At 35.0% G+C, this 22,490-nt stretch overlaps 2 protein-coding genes across 2 annotated transcripts; both read right to left on the bottom strand.

The window, feature by feature from the left end:
- Window positions 1-333: 333 nt before the first annotated feature.
- LOC117287480 (keratin-associated protein 6-1-like) lies at window positions 334-11,902 on the bottom strand. Its single transcript, XM_033768052.1, has 2 exons — window positions 11,865-11,902; window positions 334-652 (listed from the first exon to the last, which is right to left on the bottom strand). The coding sequence occupies exons 1-2, from the start codon at window positions 11,900-11,902 to the stop codon at window positions 334-336; spliced, it is 357 nt and encodes a 118-aa protein (XP_033623943.1).
- A 3,702-nt stretch (window positions 11,903-15,604) lies between these two features.
- Window positions 15,605-15,880, bottom strand: LOC104851504 (keratin-associated protein 21-1-like). Its single transcript, XM_010608707.1, has one exon. The coding sequence runs from the start codon at window positions 15,878-15,880 to the stop codon at window positions 15,605-15,607; it is 276 nt and encodes a 91-aa protein (XP_010607009.1).
- Window positions 15,881-22,490: the final 6,610 nt, after the last annotated feature.

The following is a 22,490-nucleotide window of genomic DNA, read 5'->3' as shown; positions in this document are numbered from 1 at the left end:
ATAAAGAAAATTGGGACAGTTTTAGAATATTAAAAAGTTTATTAGGAAGACAGTAGAACAGGTGATGCAAGAAAATAAAAATACACATCAACCCAAAGAGAAAACACAGAAGAGCTCATGATGAAATCCAAGTTCTCTTAATTTTCAACAGAGAAATCCAGGAAAGAAAAAGTCAGAAGTACTATGTCAGATCCAGAGAACACTAGAGAGCAAGTCTTCAAAAACATGGGATATAATATAACCACCCAAGCATGACACTCAGAACATGCGGGTTTCAGAACTGGTGAATCTTGATATCATAGGTGTAGAAGGTGAGGATCTTCAGTGGCTTCCTCAGTAGTAGGAGCTAAAGCCAGAGCCACAGCCATAGCCACAGCCACACAGAGAGCGGGAGCCATAGCCATAGCCACAGCCATAGCCGGAGCCATAGCCACAGCCATAGCCGGAGCCATAGCCACAGCCCAGTCCACGGAAGCCACAGCCATAGCCAGAGCCATAGCCACAGCCCAGGCCTCCGTAGCCATAGCCCAGGCCTCCATAGCCACAGCATCCATAGCCACGGCCGCCATAGTAGTTTCCGTAGTAGCTGCCACACATGGTGTTGGTTGTTGAGGTTGTCGTTGGGTAGAGGAGGAGTGTAGGTGACTTGAGTCTGGACAATTCTCACTGCAGAGGGCCTTTTATATGCCTTCCATGTGTGTGGCACTCATCATATGTCATGTAATTATATGACTAATCTAGTTATTTGGTTGTTTGTCAACCATAATATAAAGCATGAGATGTTAAAGAGTTTTGCTCTGACTTCTGAAGTTTGACATTCTGAATCCAATTGGGGTTTTATTGAGAGAGGAGACACATGTTCAAACTCATCAAAACTATAAATGTTAAACATCCTGTATCAAGAGCATACCAGTCTTTACAATAGTCTTTTTTTGCTCTTGAGCCCAATAATTTCACTAATTTTTAAACCTTCACATGAATAACATTCATTTTGCCTTAGGAATTTTCTTCTTTCTTCATCCAAATTATCTTCCTCCAAATCTAAGTTCCTTTTCTATACTGAAGCAAAATACATCTTTCATACCTGTACTGTTAATAATAATTCACCCAATTAAAATTTCATGACAGCCAAATCTGAACAAAGAGCATTCTACCTTCCTACGTATATTCAACTTCTCTTGAAGAAAAAGAAATTTGTTGTGTGTTGGAATCCAGTTTCAGCATCTCTTGGTTTTTAAGTTGTACCCTTAGTAGTTAGTTAATATTTTAAGTATTTAATTGGTTTAGGATCATGAATTGTGGTTCATCAATGAATGAGTCAGAACTGTTCTCAAAACACTGATTTGTACTCTCTGGTATGCCAAGATCTTATCCATTCTTTTGGAGTAGTATGATTAACTATCCTACTGGAGAACCAAAGAAAAGTGGAAGTAGTTGATCTATACTAAAACTTAGAAAGATACCTATCTGTCTTTTATTAAAAACATGTGTGTAGGCAGCAATATTCACACTTTCACATAGATTTCTGATATTCTAATTGTATTTCTGACATCACACAGAAGGCTTCTAGTGCAAATATTATTTTATCATTTCCCTTTGGATAATTTTAATGAGGGTTTTGATATTTGAATGTTGAAATGCTTTACAGAGCAGGGAAGAGGTTTTAAGGTGTTAGACACGCTATGTGTTTTAATTGATTCTTCTGTGTGATCATCAGAATAAGGACATATATTTCTTAAATTACCTAAAATTTGTTTCACCTATTTTAAATGTGTCAAAAAACAATAGGGCCTTAATAAAATAGAATTTTTATAGAACTAATTAAATAAAAATATTAATCTATTTATTCTTCCATAATAAGTTTTTGAATGTTCTTTCCCTGAGTGTTTCTCAGTAGGTGCCTTTTTGTTAGATTGATAAATATCTGTAATGTATTAGTCACTATTTACTAAACTTAGATAGTTGAAAAAAGAATACCTTGGTTTTTTTCTTACGCAGATATCTAAATGAAAAATATAAATAGCCTTAACTGTCAGTGCAGTGTCAAATGAAAAATAACTTAAATATTATTAAAAACTAGTTGAAATAACATGGGAATTATTTTTTCTCTAGGCTATTTAAATTCTAGAAAATGGTTTATGTCAAGCAGTTAAAAAAGCTAATATAATTAATCTTTTTTGTTTTTTATTAGAGTAGTTATTGACACATTTTATTTTGTTCAAAGTGTCCCTGTTAACAATATTTGCTGTTTCTTTTTTTTTGTTGTTGTTGTTTTTTTTACAATTTACTTCCAGGAATTTATTTCCTTCTTCCAAATAATTAAGTTATTCTAGCTCATCATCACAGTGGAAACTTTGTATTATGTTACATGACATTCTTTTTAAAACATCTTTCGGGTGTGTTTTTTGAATATACTCATTTTCACATATATTCATAACGACAAAAGAAGCTATATATCATCATTCCAGTCTTTGACGTAATCATCATTTCTGTATTCTTCTTTCTAGCAAAACTTCCTAAGTGAATGTTTATGCTCTCATCCTAAATCATTCTCTCTATATATATATATTTCTCTCTCTCTCTCTCTCTCTCTCTCTCTCTCTCTCTCTCTATTTTTGGGTTCTTACTACTCTAGGAAATTTTTCTTGTAGGGAGCTTCAAAACCTCAATCTTGTCAAATTCAGAGGTCAAAACTTGGTCATGTTTCTCAGTTCCTACGCAACATGGGGATTCACCAAATTCTTTTTTTATTCCTGAAATATTTTTCAACCTATAATTCTATTCTAGCACATGATACTTACCTAATTCCAACCTCACCAGCTGTTTCCCCTAAATATCCTCTTTTTTGTTCTCTTCATATTTCCCCACCAAATTTGATAGCGCCCAGCTAAATGCTTGCCTCTCTGGTAGTCTCTAGTGTTGATGTAAACTCTGTTATATTGGTCACTTTGATTACACTCTTCTCCCTAATTAATCTCAAATTTTGTCCTAGTTATTATTTTACCTAAAGCAAATACATATCTATGTAGATTATATCATTCAGCATCTTCTAACAGTAACATCTTCCATAAATGTATTATTTCTATCAACCAAATACACTGACTTTATATTATACCGCTAGAGACCTCACCATTTTTAATGATTTTTCTCTTCTTCTTAGGTTTGTTGCACCATCGCTGTCTTTCCATTTGGTGGTATTATGGTTTCAGTCTTGTCCAATAGATCCCATTTTCAGTCTTTTCTGGATATTCATGCTCTTGATGATTCCAATGTTCAGATTTTTGCAGAACATTCCCCAATTCTAATGTGTCTAAAGTTTTGTCATTATTAGATCACAGTTATACATTTTGGCAAGAAGGTCAGAAGAGAAGTGAGTTTTCCGGTGGTCCACATCCTTGGGTGCATGGCATCAAGAGACCTTTGAGACCACTTTCAATCACGTGTTTCTCATAGAATAAATCCTTTTCTTTCTACATATTCAGGATAAATATTGAACATTAAGGAGTGTACCATAGTTTTAGATTATATACAAACTGATAAATACATGTACATATGAACTATAAGACAAAGTAAAAAATGTTTCTCTACAAGCAAAAAGAAATAAAATAGTTGATTATTCAATATTGCATAAGGAAATGATTTCACTATAATGATGTTTTATTATTCTTCTCCTTTTGATGTCCCACTTTTGTTCACAAGCCAGTATCTTAGCCTATAGGAAAGAAGACATTATTAAATAAAACTAGAAATTTTAATAAGAGGAATGTGTGTTATTTGATATACTCATAGACAATCATTACCTTACAACTGGCATTTGAAATAAGAAGACCACCAACAAAGGAGAAGAATCTCTCACTAAAGGCATATGAATTTTATTGCAGGCACTCTGACAAACAGCAGGGTTGTCTTGGGTGTACTTATTATGAGAAATATTTCAGATGGCTTTGTTGCCAATTAGTTTGGAGTATGAATGGAATAGCGCCTGTGGTTTGCCCCACATACCACAAGGTTGGTAGGTAATAAAGCCTCTGCAGAATACAAACTTTATAATTCAGCTACCTCATCTTTGACAAAGGAGCCAATCATCCTCACTGGAGAAAATATAGCCTCTTTAATAAATGGTGTTGGAAAAACTGGATCTCAATTTTCCAAAGAATAAAACTAGAGCCATATCTTTTACCATGCATTAAACTAAAATCAAAGTAGACTGAAAACTTAAATATTAAAACAGAAATAGTAAACTTGCTGAAAGATGTTAGGTAGAACTCTTGAAGATACTTGTGTAGGAAAAGACTTTATGAACAAATCCTCTGTAGCATGCGAACTAGCAAAAGAATCAACAACTGGGATATAATCCTTTTGAAAAGCTTCTGCACTGCAAGAGAAATCATCAACAAAGCCAAGAAACAACTAAAAATCTCGGAAAAAAAGTTTACCAGCTGTTCATCAGACAAAGGACTACTATCTAGAATATATAAAGAGCTCAAAAAAAATCAGACCTCCCAAATATAAAGACCTGATTCAAAAACGGTCATCTGAAATGAACAGATTTCTCAGACAAAGAAGTAAAAGCACATGAAAAGTAAAGAAGTAAATAAACATGAAAAAATGTTGAACATCACTGGTCATTTGAGAGATACAGATGAAAACAACACTGAGATTCTACCTCATCTCAGAAACAATGGCTGCTATCAAGAAATCAACCAATAAAGAATTCTGGTGGGGTTGTGGGGAGAAAGGAACCCTTATCCATTATTGGTGGGAGTGCAGACTGGTGCAACTACTGTGGAAATCAACATGGAGATACCTCAAAAAACTATGATTAGAAGTCCCATTTGACAGAGCTATTCCTCTGCTGGATATCATCCCAAAAGAATTATAAGAATCATACCACAGTGATATATGCTCAACCATGTTTATAGTGGCACAGTTTGTAACAGCTAAAACTTGGAAACAGCCCAATTGCCCATCAACTGGAGACTGGATAAGGACGTGGGTTTTTTAAAAATATAGTAGAGTACTACTCAGGCAAAAGATCAAGAAACTAGAGACATTTATAGCTAAATGGATGAGCATTGAGGCCATACTATTAAGTGAAATTAATAAGACACACGTGTAAATACCAAAGAGTCTCTCTGGTATGAAAAACTAAAAATGTAAATAAGGATCAAAATGTTTAATTGACATTGTGTAATAGGAAGAAAAGGTCTAAAAGAATAGGAGATGTGGGAGAGGTAGGGGAAAGGTAAGAAGGCAAAGAAAAAATATGTGAAAAAGGAAAACATGTAAACAATATATTTGTAAATAGGGAAGGGTGGAGGAGGTGAAGGGAGGGCTGGGGAAAAATAAGAATCAAGATACATCATGTAAAGGTGCAAGATTCCAATGATGAGTGTAATTGTATTGTATACCTAAAATGTACCAATAAACTAAAAAAGGCAAAAACAACTCTAGATGTTGACTATGCTATACAGCTGAGCTTTCCAATCCTGACCCCATGAGCTTCTCCAGCATCTACTATGGAGGCCCAGCTTCCACTATGGCGGCAGCCATGGTAGCTGTGTAGGTTGTGGATAAGCCTATTACCATCCATGCTGCTGTGGAGGACACTGGTCTTCTGGCTTGCTTTGGGAAGCTGAAGATCACTTATCTTCTTAAGTCATCTCCATAAGTGCTTTCTTATGAAGCACTGTGTTTATTTCCTGCTTTAATTGTAGTAACAATACTGTTTTCTCTTTAAATAATGTCAACCAAACATTAATCTACAATGTCATGTCAGAACTTTTTTGCCAAACTACTGGAAATTGCAACACTGTAGACAAATAAAAACATGAATGCCTTTAATACTATGACAACCAGTTCTTGATTAAATGCCAGCAGTGACCATTGTAACTTGGGAAAGTGTCTAAAATCATTTTTCATTAAGTGTAATCTCCTTTGTAAACTTAAATATTCTTATCTACACTTATTTATCTACAAGACTAAACTATTTTTAGCTACAGTTATTTATCTGGGTATTCCAGACCAATAAACAGAGAATCCAAACACTTAATTTATTCACATAGGTGAACTAGTTTATTCAGAAGAGTATGTAGAAAATTCAGTACATTTCCTTTTTGAAAAAGCAATGTAGATGTGGGTGATGAGAAATTATGAAAGACCTCTTTGTTCCATGAAAGTAATCAATTAAACAATAGGTCAAGAATTTTACCAGAGAAAGCCAGGAGATAAGACAGCTAAGAATGACTTTCCTGGGCACAGAGTAAACCTCAAAGTCTGGCTTCAAAATCTGTCTTTGCTAAAGAGTCTATATTATTTAATTTTCCTGCTTTTTGGAGATATGGCTGACAAAGATTGTGTATTTTTGATGTGTACAGCAGAATTATTTGATGTATCTAGCTCATTAACCTATATTGTTTGTTTAAATAATGATGTATCCTCTCTTAACAAATTTACAAAGAGATAATAATATGGCTCTGCTAAGTGAGGAAAATGAGGAAATTGTTCAAAGCTATGAACTTTTAGTTAAAAGGTAGATGAGTTTTGGAGATCTGATGTACATCCCAGTGACTATAGTTAATGATAATGTATTATATATTTGAGGTGAGGACTCCAAATCTGATTAAATCAGATGGTAACATGATTGGTGTCCAAAGGCTTTGTGGAAAATAATAGAACAATTATCTGTAATCAGCAAGCACAATACAGAGTTGAATGTGCTATCAGAACTGGATAACTAGTGTATAACCTGATCAAGGAAAGAGAAAAATCTAACAGACCTCAAATAAAATCTTAGGATGACTATTCATACAAAACAGACTATACCTTTTGAGGACTATCATTAGAGATTTTACAGCAGGAGAACATAAAATTTAGTAACATTCAGTCCAGCCAACTTACTAAGCACTTAAAAAAGAAAAAGAGAACAAACTCTGGTAATGGATGAGGGTCGAGAGAAGTAGCTAGCATTGCTACAGAAAACAATCTAAAATGTGAAATTTTCCAAAAAGATATGAGCTATGCCAAAGACAACAATTTGTGACTCATACTTGTGTAAAACATCCTCAGGCAATAAAAGGTGGACTGAAAGAGGGTCTAGTCGTAAGAATTTCAGACAAATTCTTCAAAAAAGTCCTTGTGAGTATGCTGAAAGTAGTAAAGGCAATTACTCTTCTAGAAGTAAAGGAAGGCAGGATAATAAATTTCCAATCAAATAAAGAATAACAATTAAATGCTGAAAAATTATTTGAAAGTACTAAATGTACGTTATAGACTTGGAGGTGGCAATAAAATATCCCCTTTTCCCTGAGGTTTCACTCTGTGTGGGGTCCTTTATAGGATCACCCACATTCTGAGCGTGTTAACTGAATGAAAAAACTACTCACATGTCTTAATTCTGTGCCATTCCGAATAGCATGTTGAAATCTCTCAGCAAACCAAACTCTCACTTTACTTGATAAAGGCCCCAAAGTAATCATGCAGGCAATGCACACACACTGCAGAAAAACTGGAAAAGGCTTAAGTGAAAGTGCAAAGTGCAACATCTATTTATATCACTTTTGCCTCAGCATATTGTTATTTCTAGTGTATTATTTTATTACTACTGTTAAACTCTTGTGTCTAATTTATAAATTTTTATCATACGCATGTAGAAAAACTATTATGTATAAGATTCAATACTATCTGTGGTTTTGGGAATCTGCATTAGGGAGGAGGGCTACTGTATCTAAAATGAGAATGTATATGGCTAGCTTCAAGAGTAAATATGAATGAATAGAAATATGCATAATTCATTGAATATGAAATCAAATGAACATAGTTCAATACTGTTTATTTAGCTTGAAGAACACAGAGAGGAGGAAAAAGAATGAGCAGAGTCCAAAGAACAGTACAGCAGCCCTAACTATATTGATGTGTTCACTTTTAGAGTAATAAAAGGGACAAAGATAGAAAGGAGCTGCAAAACATAATTGCTTAACATGCTAACTTCAATCCCAACATTAATGTACACATTCAAAAATTTCAAGGAAGATAACTTCAAAGAGATCTCTATCCAGAAACATCATAAGGTGTCCAAAATCAAAGACAAAAAGGGAAATTGGAAACCAGTAAATAAAAGGTATTTGTCTCACACAAGGCAAATTTCTAGTAAGATTAACAAGCAGCTTTTTTGTCAAAAGCAGTAGGATGATATATGCACAGTGATGAAAGAAGAAAGAGGCAATAAGAAAATTATCACAGAAAGACTACTTTTCAAAAATGAGCAAACATTCATATATATAATATTCCATTGCATGCATCATATGTATGTTCTGCACTTGGGGTAAAATATTCTGTATATGGTTGTTGATAACATTGTTCAGATAATGTATATTTTTGTCCATTTTTGTATGTTAGTTTTAGTTTTATTAGTCTGACTATCCATGTATAATTAATATCGCCAAATTTGCCTCTTTCCATTTTAACTTCTATCAATTTTTGCCATGGTGTTTGAGTCTGTTTTTTCTACACACATTTACTGTCATTGCACCGCCCTAGTGGACTGACCCTCATATCATATATAATATTTACACCAGCAGTTTACTTGTTTTGAAGCCTCTGTTTCAGGCATTAATATAATCACTCCATCCTTCTTTGATTGATGAGTGTTTGACATCATTTTTCCACTTCCTCGCTTTTGGTCTTCCTATGTCAGCGAACAGGGAGTGAGTTTCTTGTAAGCAGAACATAGATGGGTCTTGCGGAGCTTTTCTTTCTTTCTTTCTTTCTTTCTTTCTTTCTTTCTTTCTTTCTTTCTTTGTTTCTTTCTTTCTTGTTTTATTTTTTTAAGAATAGGAGGAATTCATTGAGGGAAAGAAAGCTTCTGTCTAAGAGAGACAGAAGAGGGACTGGAAAGTGGGTTGCCTATTCACCCCACTTTTAAAAGATGTTTAATACAGCAAAGCCACTTGATGAGGAGAGTACAAAGTGGCAGAAAACTGTAAGACCCAATGGGCAATTACAAGGTGGGCATGAGGTGGGGCAAAACCATGATCAGCCAACAAGATTACAGGTATAGTCACCCAGGTAATACTGATTAAATGGGGTCAAATGGGGGAACAAGTCACTGAGCAAGTGTACAAGGATCTTCACTAAGGGTGGGGTCAGGAATATTTTCTGGAAAGGCTGAGTTAAGACCTTGGATCCCCATCCAGGTGATTGAAACCTATTTAGAATATCAATTACTACTATTTATCCCTAGAGGAAGCACAAGGATATAATAGTTTCTCTCCTTTTAAAATTCTGGCCACAGTGAATGTGTCCTGATTGTCCTCCACGTTTGCTCCTTGCTGTATTGGCTCCTTGAGGGCGGCCCTGTCTAACTGCCTACAAGATATCTAATTAATATATCTATCTGCAATATTCCCCCTCTGAAGAAGCACCCCTTACTTCTGTGAGGGGGAAAGAGCAAAGACAGCTCTGACTATTTCCAGATGAAAAGGATCATAGTTGTGATCAGCAGTTAGAGTTACTCTACAGAGGGTCTGTCTAAAGGCCTTCAGTAGGGGCCTGGTATTGTCATCTTGGTAGCTGCATAGCTTTTAAGTCTGGAGGAGACAAAGACAAAGAAACATTTAAGAATGCATGGGCCAAATTATAAGGTCAGCAGGATTGCTATGAATAAATCCACTCTGCCACTCTGTATTAACTTCTTTTGATTAACATACGTAGACACCCTTTGAAATAATGACTGTTAATCTGTTAGTATATTTATTATTTGTTTTCTATTTTTACTTCTATTCTTATTCCTCTGTTCATTTCTCTTGACTTATTGTATTTTTCTTAGATATTTCTTAGCATTACATCGTTAGGTATAGCATTTTTCAGTGTTTTTCATCATTTTCTACACAGGTATTTAGGTGCACCTCGTAAGTCTGAGGTGGTAAGAATATTTACAATTAAAAATGAAGCTGGAAATTTTTACTTCCAATTTAAGTTGCTGTACACATGCAGTTATATGAGTGTGTTATTTGGCATAGTGTTTGTTTTAATTACCAAATACTATCTCTATGATTCATAAGGAAGTGAAGAGTATATGGTATTTATTATGTACCTGTTTATTCTATTGTTTCCTCATGTGTCAATAGTTCCACCGTTAGCATTTCTTTTCTCTTTAAAGAATTCTTTTTTTAATAATCTTTAGGCATGTATCTGCTAATGACATTATTTCAGATTTTTGTCACAATATTTTTTTATTTCCACTTCATTCCTGAACAATATCTTTGCTAGAAGAAAAATCTATGAATGTTCTTTTCTTTGAACACACACACATACACACACACACACACACACACACACACACACACACTCCATGGTTTATTACTCCACAGTTTCAAATGAGAAATCTACTCCCTTTAAATTGATGTTCTTTCTGCAGGTTATGTGTTATATTTTTCTCAACTTCTGAGACAACAACGATATAACTGAACTTTTGTTATTTACCTATAGGTCCCTGAGGTTCTGTACAAATCATTTTTTAATGGTAAACTTTGTTCATCTACAGCATGCAGGCCTGGATCATTTTTGTAGGCTGTGATCTCAGTGACAGTTTTAATTCAGGATCCTTGCACTGTTATTTTGATCCATTCGATTCATGTTGCTTGGTGTAAAATTGATTCATGATTTTGCTTTCTATGAGGATAGAAAGTGTTGCCACAGCTGATTCACTGCTTCTTGATGGTAGAGTACTTTCTGGAATGGGTTCACTGTTCAGGTACCATTTCTCTGCACTGCACATACACATAGGAAAGGAAATTTTTGAGCTCGTGGGTACATAGGAATCAAAGAAAAACTTCCATGCCAAATAGGAAAATAACTTGAAATAAAAATGAAAAAAATACATTTACAAAATACATGGAGTACAATGAAACTATAATTACAGCGAAATTCAGCTGTGTTAGGATAGTCACACATTTTTTTTGTTCAATTATTTAAGTTTTCTCTTAAAATTTAAAAAGCTATGAAGGGCACATGGTCACCTACCTGCATTCCTAGCCACTTGAGCAGCTGAGGTAGAAGGATTACAAAATTAAAACCAACCCTGGCAAAATGGTGACACCTAGGTTTAAAGTGCTAGAATAGAAAGCAAACTGACTTCAAAGAAAGTGATAATTAAAGGAGTAAGTATGGAATGTATGAGAAATGGACAAACAATGAATTAATGAAAGCCAAAGCTATTACTTTGAACAGACCCCAAAATTTGAAAAATTCAAGCTAGATTAATTAAGAACGTAAAATGGACATATAAATTGGCATTATGAAGAATAAAATAATTTATGTTACTAAACTGTACAGGCATCAGTGATTATAAAGGGATATGAAAAATGTTATACCAATAAATTTTATAATACTACTGAATTGGAAGATGTCCTTCAAGTATAGAAATTAACAAAAGTGACTCTAGGTGATAATAGTCACTTTTTTTTTTTTTTTTGGTACCAGGGATTGAACTCAGGTCCTTGCGCTTGCAAGGCAGGCCACCGAACCACTGAGCTAAATCCCCGGCCCTTATTAGTCACTTTTTTATAATTTTAATTATAATTTTAATTTTTATGATATTAAAACCTCTCCCAAAATGGATACATTCACTGGAGAATTTACAGGTCTACAGTAAACATCAGAATAACTGAAGAAAATGGCAGTTGCCTGGTCTCCTGTCTTGTAAAAACTATTTTTCCAAAAGAAATCCTGAATGATTTCATTCATCATTTCCTTAGGCCGCTAGAGCCACATATTAGATGACTTAAATATAGAAATTTCAGTTCTGGATCCTGAAACAAATGTATTAGCAGGGACATGGTCCTTCTAATCTCTAAGAATCTTACCTAATTAATTCTAGCTTCCTGTGGTTGCCAGAATCCATGTTTCTCGATTTGTAGCAACAGAATTTCTATTTCTATTTTTGTAGTCAAATCCATTTTCTCTTTTTGTCTCTGTGCTCTTGTGCATTCATAGTGGGACCTCATTCACTGGATTTCACCTCACTTTAATCTTATATGATTTCATCTCAACTTTTTTTACACTTGCAAAGACCATGCTTCTAGATGAGAAATGGCCAGAAATACTGAGACAAAAGATTGAAATATAACCTTTGGGGAAGAGGATAGGATTCAATCCATAACAAAATAAAACTAAAACCCACATGGAAATGACATGCTCAACAGAAATGGAAAGCCAAGTATGGCTTAATTCAATAATATCAATCAAAAGATCAAATAAAACAGGCAATCTCTTTCATGCTAGCCCCACAGAGGGGCAAGTCATGGTGGGAGCAAAGGTAGAGGCAAGGAAAACAATAGGTGTCTAACATGTTCAGAGGTTCGCTTAAAAAAACAAAAAACTACCAGACAGACTAAATCACTCTCAGTCCTTAAAAAGTGAAAGGAAAGAGAAAGGACTAAGAAGAGAAGGAAAAGACAGACAGAAGGAGGGAGGATGATGGTCAGAAAAAGGGAGAGAACAGAAAAGAAAGGGAAGGGAAGCAAGAGAGGGGAAGAAAAGGAAAGGAAAGAAAGGAAAAGAATCAAAGACAAGGCAAAGGGTTCCTGCAGATATGTAGATGATTAAAGGTACACATGGCTTGTAGGGGCAACTGACACAACTCAGAACTTCTAGAGAAGAAAAATACAAAAACAAGGGACAGAGAATCCTTGAAAATTGAATAATTAAAGTCGAAGGAAAAAAAGTTAGGGCAGCAAAAGCAAAAGTTCAACAAAATTGCACATATCCAACTTGTACTATCACAAAAACCCAACAAATTTTACTAAATGATCTTTTTTGGGAGGGTATCAGTAGAAGAACATAGTAGACAACATAATAAGGTAGCTCTCTCTCTCTCTCTCTCTCTCTCTCTTTCTACATATATATATATATTATATATATATACACACACACACACACACACACAAATTTTATTTAAAAAAATAAATCTTTTCAAGTTCTCACAGATTAACCCCAAAGACATATATTCCACAGAAAACATTAATGTTTCCAAAATTAGAAATATTGATAAAATGTGTTTTCCAAGTGAAAAAGTAATTTACTTATAAAAAATTCTTTAACTTGTAGTGCAGAAATTATTTCATTAAGCATTTGTGAGTGAAAAAGGACATTAAAAGGAAAGCATAGATTTAAAAAAATAATTGTAATGAAAATAGTTCATCACAGAATCTATGAGAAACATTTAAAGCAGTATTTATGGGAAATATATGTTTATGAAATATTAGTAGGAATGAAAGAAGATAAATTAATATTTTATCTAAAAAAATTCAAAGGGTCACCTAAGTGGACTAAACATTTCAGGACAGAAATATCAATGGAAAAGCAGAACCTAGGGCATTTAAATAAAAACATGATTGATTTACTCAAACACTTGATCATAATGCAGGACTAAGAAAATAAAAGGAAATTAAACTTAGATGAGATAGATACTTTCTTAGGGAAACAAATTACCAAGATGGCAAATTAGCCTTTGATATCATCAATACACCAATTCTTCTGAAAGTAATGGAAAATCATTAACAAATTATCCCATAAACAAGCCTAGCTGCCGATATTCCTCAGGAGAATTCTACAAAATGTCCCAAGACAAGAAAATCTGAGTGTCCTGTAAGTGGTAATGCTGCATATCTTTCCAAAAGAATTAAAAGAAGTGACATATGCACACCTACGTTTATAGCAGCACAGTTTGAAATAGCTAAAACTTGGAAATAGCCCACCTGCCCATCAGTTGGAAACTGGATAAAGAAGATGTGGTTTTTCTATAAAATAGAATACTACTCAGCCATAAAGAATGAGAAATTAGATTCATTCGTAGAAAAATGGATACATATTGAGGACATGCTCCTAAGTGAAATAAAGAAGTCACACATGTGCAAATACCTAATAGTTTCTTTGGTGTGAAAAACTATAACAGTACACAAGATCCTAATGGGATAATTAACAATGTGAAATAGGAAGAAATGGGCTAAAGGTGTAGGGAAAGTGGGAAGGGTAGGGGAAAGGGAATAAGGGAAAAGAAAAAAGTATGAGAAAATGAAAAAATGGAAATAAAATGTTTGCAAATGGGGAGGGGGAGGAGGGGGTGAAGCAAGGGCAGGGACAAGGGGAAAAAATGAGAAGCAAGACCTGTCATGTAAAGGTACAAGATCCCAGTAATGAATGTAATTGTACTGTGTACCTAGAATTTACCAATAAACTCAATAAAAAGGAAAAAAAAGGGGGTCCTGAAAACAAAGAATGTCTTAATTCTTATTGTGGAGTGTGGAGAGCACAGACTTAGTGATGGGAGGATGTTTCCCATGTCCTGGTGACTGCTGCCTTCTAATGTAGTGGACATGCAGGAGTCCTTCCCTGTGAGTATGCCATGATTACTACTGCACTAGAAGGTGGCAAGAGTATCTGATAACGTATAAAGCATCCTGTGATTATTTCACATCAGATTGCACCACTCATGTTTCCTGTATTTCCCCTGCCTCTGCTGGCTTTGAGAAAATAAACATGTTCAGGAACCTTCGTGGCAAGTCTCTGCCAACATTTGGGGCTCAGAGTGATGTTCAGAAGAGAGCCTGTTGGGGATTTCAGTGAACAGCGAGCAAGAAAATAAGCCCTTCACCCTATTTCTGGGAGGAACTGAATTCTGCCAAGCATGACTAACTTGGAAGGGGAGCCTTCCCCAGTGAACCCTAGAATATGAACTCAGTCCCATTTCCCCTTATTGAATGGCAAATTTAGGAAACCCTGAAGCTTCTCAACCTACTCGTGAAACAATGTTTTTAACTAATCATAGGCTACCATTCAGTCTAAACACTTTTATGATTTATTATTAAATTAGGGTGAAACTGATTATAAAATTATTTCTAAGGTTATAGCTCTGATTTCAGAAAAATTAAATTTCTTTAAAATGGAAGATTGAAAGTGGTTGATATGGCCCAAAGCATTCATTTATTTTCACACATACATAGAAATTATTTTTCCTTGCTATGTATACTATGCCAGGCAGTGACTACCAAACATAAATAATATATAATTTAGAGTTGAGAGTTACCAAGTATAACATTACATTATTCCTTCAGAAGGAGCAGAGGAAAGAGAAGTCTATTAAAAAAGTCATATATCTGATAACTGAACTTTGTATTGACAAAGAAACAATCTAGGAGAAGTAACGGAAAATATCTTGCTAAGTTTAGCTGTTATTTCATTATTTTCATAGCCTTGCAAACCAAAATGAAAAGTGGTAATATTGGAAATAAAATGACTAAAAAACTCATATAGGTTAAAGAAATTTATTAGGGCAACAGAGAAACAGATCCCATCATGAAAGTCAGCAGGCAGTTTTCTGACCCCATCATCCTGTAGAGAGCAGAAGTGTGAGTTCCTGAGAGAGTTTCACTTTGCCCCACTTCAGCGGGAAAATTTGGGGAATTGGGATCCACACAGGTCACAACAGCACACAGAAGACTTCCATGTCAAGGTCACCGTCCCTCAAGTGTGAGGCTCAGGCAGTAGAGTTCAGAAGGGTCAATCTTGATGTCAGAGACGAAGAAGATGAGAATCACTGGTGCCCTCAGTAGTAGGAGCCAAAGCCAGAGCCATAGCCATAGCCACAGCCATAGCCAGAGCCACAGCCACAGCCATAGCTGGAGCCATAGCCACAGCCATAGCTGGAGCCATAGCCACAGCCATAGCCCGAGCCATAGCCACAGCCCAGTCCACGGAAGCCACAGCCATAGCCAGAGCCATAGCCACAGCCCAGGCCTCCGTAACCATAGCCCAGGCCTCTGTAGCCACAGCATCCATAGCCACGGCCGCCATAGTAGTTTCCGTAGTAGCTGCCACACATGGTGTTGGTTGTTGAGGTTGTCGTTGGGTCGAGGAGGAGTGTAGGTGACTTGAGTCTGGACAATTCTCACTGCAGAGGGCCTTTTATATGCCCTGACTATGGGTGAGTCCCACTACACAAGTCGCCATTGGTGAATGATCAAACAAGACTGACTCATTTTTTGACTCAGTTTTAAAGCCTAGATTTGGAATCATTGAGGAATTTCCTGTTGTTTAGCCACGTCTGTGTCACCTGTGTGTAATGACAATAAATGTCTCATTCACGTGAAATGTTTAAATTAATTTTTGTAAGCAAACTCGATCCCACTGAGATAGCATTACGTTGTCCGTTAAAAGCAACTCTGACATCCAACAGGTCAGGATAATCTCTCTTAAGTTTGAGCTTCTCCATCTCCTTGCTGGTGTTCCAAAGCTGCTGGTTTTGTTTGTTTGTTTGTTTTGTTTTGTTTTCTTAGACCTATCTTCATTTTTGCATGGTAAATGTTTCATTGTTTCTATCCATAAAATATCCTGCCTCCAGTCAATAGCTTGACCTTACAGAATGTTCAGTGAAATCTGGACTTTTTTCTCAGTTACATAAAGGTTTCATTTTATGATTGTGTTAACAATATCTAATATTTTCCAAAGTTCCAAAAGTATACCCAAAAGTTCTAAATGGAACATATAGAAATTTTAAGATGCAACTTTATTTAAAAGATAGCATTTTTGTAAGCCAAATTTTATTTATATATCAAGATATTTGTTGTATTTGTGTTCTTTGTCAACTGGGACTGTAGGATTTCTTTGTTTTAAGCTATAAAACTGATAGACATTCTTTTCATGAAGTCTAGTACATTTTAACCAAAAAACACCAAATTCTCTATATAATCTCAAATTATGTGAAAAATATTACTATTCGCCAATCATTTATTTCTTATGCAATAAAGCTGAGGTGAATGCAATCTTCAACCTGCTCTGGAAAGCATGTTCTTAGCAAGATGACTTCATTCAAGTCAGTATAGGGCTGTAGATAGAGACATATTCCAGACTAAGCCCTCCACTTTAAATCTTAACTTTACCACTTACAGAGATGTTAGCAGTAAAAATCTGTGTTTCATTGCCTCATCTGCAAATAGGACAGTAATAATACCTCACTCAGGAGTCAGTTTTGAAAATCAATTTAGTCCATCTATATCAAGGACTTAAAACAGTATCTGAATCATAGTAAGTTTGAGAATAATGTTTCCTATCATTATTTCAGACTCTTTTGCTGAATAGACACTTTTGTGGAGAGGTGACAAGTTGGACAAGACAGTACAGACATGATTAAATCTTCATTTTGCAGACTTACAGCACTGAAAATACAAAGAAGATAAACTTTACACTGAGGCTATGCATTTAAATGCAGACAAGGCACTCTGATTTTTCTGAAGAGCAAGTTTCCCTGAACTCCCCAGCGAACAAAAGCACAAGCAGATCAACATGTGATGATCGAATTAGTGTCTGCTTTGGTGGTTGTGTGTGTGTACTCACTTAATTCTGTAGCACAGCCAAAGACTGTAGAGCCACAAGGTATAATAATGGACTCACCAGTTGTTTTGGACATGGCAGTAGTTTTTGGCACGGGACAGGTGAAGGTGCTTTCCCCAGTCAGTCACGTGCCTCTGCGGGAGCAGGAAGCATGGTGGAATCTTTAATGCAATTTTGTTTTAAGGCTGAGAGCTAGAAAGTCATTGAGTTAACCCAAAATTGATGAAAGTAGATATTGTTTATCTGGTAGAAATGATGAATTGCAATGGAATTTGTCATAATGCAAAAAAATGAAGTATGTTTGTGCGTTTGTAAAGTTTTATCCTATAAAGATATTATGCCTCTGATGTATTTAAAGTAAAATAAAATTATATGCATGAAGAGCTACTGAGAAATATTAGTTCTCATGTTAAGTAAACCTTAAAACCACATTCAGTGAATTCATCCCCTGCTGCTGACAGAAAAAAATTTGAGAGTATTAAAAAGTCTGAAATTTGAATCAGTTCCTGTTTGCATAGTTTTGGTTGTTCCATTGAATGTCATCATAGAACTTAAATTTGAGTTGTCCAAAGCTTTACAACTAGGTCAAAAATAACTTCTATGATTTGATTTGGTTGTGAAAATCTTGACCTAACTATGGTTGCATCTGGGCCAAAAAGGCTTCACTATGCCTTATAAAATAAGAGATTTATGAGAGTTTTGTACTGCTGGTATTATTTGTGGTGCATGCAAAATGTTTTGTTTTGTTTTTTTATGAGGGCAACCTTGCACGTGATTTGCCACACCTGCTGCTGAAGAAGCATAAAAGATGATCTTGTGAAGAGAGTCGTGTTCAAACTCAGGAAACTACCTTCTGTCCCCACCTCAACCACCCGTACCTGGCACCATGCTCTAGGGCCACTACTTTGGCCCATACTGCGGGGCTGTGGGCCTGGTGGACTTGGCAGTGGCTATGGCTATGGTTATCAGGGATACGGATATCAGGGACATGGTTGTTACCATCCACCTTGCTATGGCAGATATTTGTCCTATGGATGTTACTAAAAAGTTTGAGAGCTTCTGGATCTGCCAAGTTTGTCCTCCTATGTAATATGGATTCTGCTGCTGCCTTTTCAAAAGGACAGTCTAAATCTATACAATCAAGAAAGAACAACAGTCACTTTTCTGTGGTCCTATTTTTCAAGATGAGAAAAGATATTTTTCAAAGCCCAACAAAATTTTCCATCTGACCTCTAAGTGCTTTCAATACATTAAATCTGCTCACAAATATAATGTATTTCATGTTTATGTCTTTTCACCACCAATTTTTTTTCACCACTAATTTTGCAGTAGATGCTTTTAAGATGGACACCTTCACATAAATAGCATCGCAGGCTTGACACTATTTCTTCCATTCTTTCCTCTATTATTTTTTGTCCTTATGTGTATGTTGTGTATTATTTAAACCTGAAAACCTAGGTGGATATAGTTGGTGACATAGTTCTCGTATAGCTTTCACTTCTGTTTAAAAGACAAAGAGTTTGAAACACACCTAGAATCTTGTGGTTGCATCTCACGCTCTGCTCTGGTTTCCCCAGATCACAGCTGAACACACCCATTTTAAGTGGTGCTTCTGTGAGACTCCTAGCTTGTCTGCTTTCTCACTGCTCTCTGGCAGCTTTACCACAAGAAAATCTCTCTCTCTCCTGCCCACATGTTGATCCTGGTTGAAATGAGGCATAGGGAGTACAGTGCCAGACCTAAAACATCAATGTCTGCTTAGTAAATTGATGACAGGCTACTTGGATTATGAAGTTCATTTCATATGGAGATTCACTTATTCATTTGTCCATTTGTCCCTTAACAGGTTTCAAAAGTACACAAGACATGTTGTTTTGATATTTTAAAATTGGATATGAGATTGTTTCTATTGTAATCATACTGTTTTAAATATATATGTACCATACTTGAGAATCTGACATTTGTATAGTATTAAAACATGGAAATAGAACATATTGTTCTGTTCTCAACTTTTTAAAAACTGCTTTACTGGATTTTTACCCTATTTGTTAAAAAAAAAAAACAACAACTCAGTTAATCTGTAACAATAAACTGTTGACATCAAGGAACATACATATTTTCACTAGCCTGATTAAAACAAGAAATTGCACAGATAACAAACTTAAAAGTTAGTATCACAATTTCATGAATATAGCAGCCAATGTGTTTTCCCAATAACAAAAATAGACTGAATTTAGAACTAAACCCAAATCTAGGCATTACATCCTCTTAAACCAAAATTTATTAAACTAAAATATATGTGTGACAAAGTGAGGTATTATTGCTATACATAATGTATATTCTTTATGTGAATGAATATCAGGGCTTACTGTGTAAAATTCATAAACAAATTGTCTCATTCAAGTTGAAAATGCAGAGTCCATATACTTACTTGTATGATTTTCTTACCTAAAATTTTCAAAATATCCCTGTTCATATCAGAATTTCTCAAAGTATCCTTAAATGATGATTGAATAACCTAAAGACATTTTAATGAGTTCCAGAAGGCCAAAATTATTTTCATAAGTGTTTCTCTTTTGAATTTTCAAATGTTTACAAAAGTACAGGAGAGGTGCAAGATACAGGCAATACATGACTTATGTCTGCTACCACATCATGCTGAATGTGAAAGTAGATAGGAAAAAATGTTTTGAATTATGCCAGACATTTAAGATAAAGGTAAAAGTGCAAAATATTCCAGTATTAATAATAATCTTTTTGCTTAAAATATTATTCTTCTAATAATGTATTTAGGTTAACAGAGAATTGAATTATGATTACTACTGTGAAAGGAGTTCATAAGTATTTAGGGAAAATCCATTTACATTTATAAAACAAGTAAACATAAATTAATATAACAGGTAAACAGTGGCCTTTTGAGATTCCCAATAATTTTTATGGCCAAAGAACTTAAGAATTATCAATCTGAACCATATGACCTTACTCACCATCCATAGATCACTTCTAGGAAAAAGTACACTTAAAATAGTTCAGTTAAAAAACTGAAAAACCGGAGTTATTTTCAGTAGGAAACAATACAATACTCTTTTGTTGTCTCTGTGTTAGGGTTTTGTCATGATTGTAATTACTTATAAATTTTATTTTTAATGACAAAAATATATTTATGAAACATATAGTTATATATATTGTATGTGCAATAATTTATACCTTTATGGGGTAAAGTGTAATCTTTCAATTCATGAATACATTGTGAAATGATCTAATCAGGCTAATAGGCATATTCATTAGCACAAATACTTATTATTTATTTGTAATAAGACCCTTTAAAATATACTATTTTAGCTATTTTGAAATATATGATACATTATTACTAACTAGAGTCACAATGCTCTGTAACAGACTATCAAAGGAATCAACTTAGTATGTTGGTTTTAGTGAGCACCATATAAATGATAGCTGCATTGTAAGCCTTCAGTGCCTTAATTTAAGCCCTCGAGTGACTAATCCCACTTAAAATTCACACCCTACCACACATAACCTCTACAGAAATATTGAGGTTTTGGCAATAAATTTTATATAATTTATGGCTTTTCTTTTCCTGTGGTAATGTTATGGGTTTCAAAACTATATTTTACCTTTAAGTTGAAAAAGTCAAAAATTAAATTGCTAGATAATTATCTTATTATTTTTACAAGAATTGATTGGTTACAAGTAAAGCTAACTGCAACTAACTAAAATATTATATACATTGTGGCATTGCTTTTCCTTCACATAAACAAAATTTATACTTATGGCCTTTGTAACTATTTAGCTGTCCTCCAGCACCTAGGCTCAATCTAGAACATTGTTTAATTATTTATAAGATATGACTTTTATCTTTATAACCAAAAATGTTGATATGACATAATGATATGACCATCAGCTCTTTTGAATATGTGCGTAAAAACTGTTTTCCTGGGTATCTGCAGGCAACGCTGGATTCCAAGTTAAATGACATCATACAAAAATAGCTCCATGTCTATTAACCTGTGCTAGAGGTCTCTGCTTTTAGTTATTTTTTAAACCCAAAGATAGGTTGAGACATTCATATTTATATCTTCAAATTACCACCTACAATTCTCCCCCACCAGGGATAGAACTTGGGACGTAGCACTTGCGAGGCAGGCGGAGGCATAACTGAGCTAAATCCCCGGCCCTGCTACCCATATTTCTGCAGCTCCTCTCATTTCAAGAAGAAAAGAGGCCAGCACAGACCCCAAGTATAGCACCTGGGAATCTAGGAGGGCTGTGCTTATTTGGCAATCTGATAGACCAGAACAAGCTACCTATAGGTTTTCTTGGCGAAAGACGCATCAGCCAGCTGAGTCATTCCGCTACATTTACATTAAATATATTTACCTTCTAACTTCTAATTTAAGAAAGCAAAACTACTTTTATAACCTATTTTTGTTCCCCACTCCAATATAATGGGGGAAAGGAGTGTCCATTTCCAAGGCAACAGTAGAGAGTGTTACGTTTGATCATCCATGTAGAGACCACGTATTATGCACTGATGCAAAAACGTCATTGGAAGCACTCTAGGTATTTAAAAATGAATCCATCATTTCAAAAACTTTGCATGACTTAAGTTAGGAAATATTCTTGCTTCATATATGAGAAAGTCATATTTCATTGTCTCAGCAACTAGCTCTAAAAACTCTTCCGGTTCTTCCTCTGGAATGCTGCATGTTTCCCAAAGGTCCCTACAGAGTGAAGAATGCTAAGGCAGCGAATAATTTAAAAAATATTATTCCATGCAATATTATTGGTATGGGATTCTAGCCCTACAGCTAGAAGAGTTACTGTCTAATAAATCATTTCAAGTAGATATGGTAACAACAGTAAGGAATGTGGAAAATTTCTCCCTGAAACTCCATATTTTACTCGAACAGGATGTGAGAAGAGAGAGATAGATACTATCTCGGGATTGTTGATGTACAAATAATATTAATTTATCCAGAAAGTATCGTCAGTGACTTTTTGTGTGTTCACTGTTCAGTACTTAAAACTGCACAGCTTTAGCTAAGAGGAAAAAGTCACGCAACGACCTCACAACTGTAAAT

This window comes from Fukomys damarensis, unplaced genomic scaffold (genome assembly GCF_012274545.1).
Source record: "Fukomys damarensis isolate Sample0158 unplaced genomic scaffold, DMR_v1.0_HiC HiC_scaffold_24, whole genome shotgun sequence".
In the NCBI taxonomy this organism is placed as follows: domain Eukaryota; kingdom Metazoa; phylum Chordata; class Mammalia; order Rodentia; family Bathyergidae; genus Fukomys; species Fukomys damarensis.
Note: the sequence above shows the minus strand (reverse complement) of the source record. Positions and strands in the feature narration are given on the sequence as shown.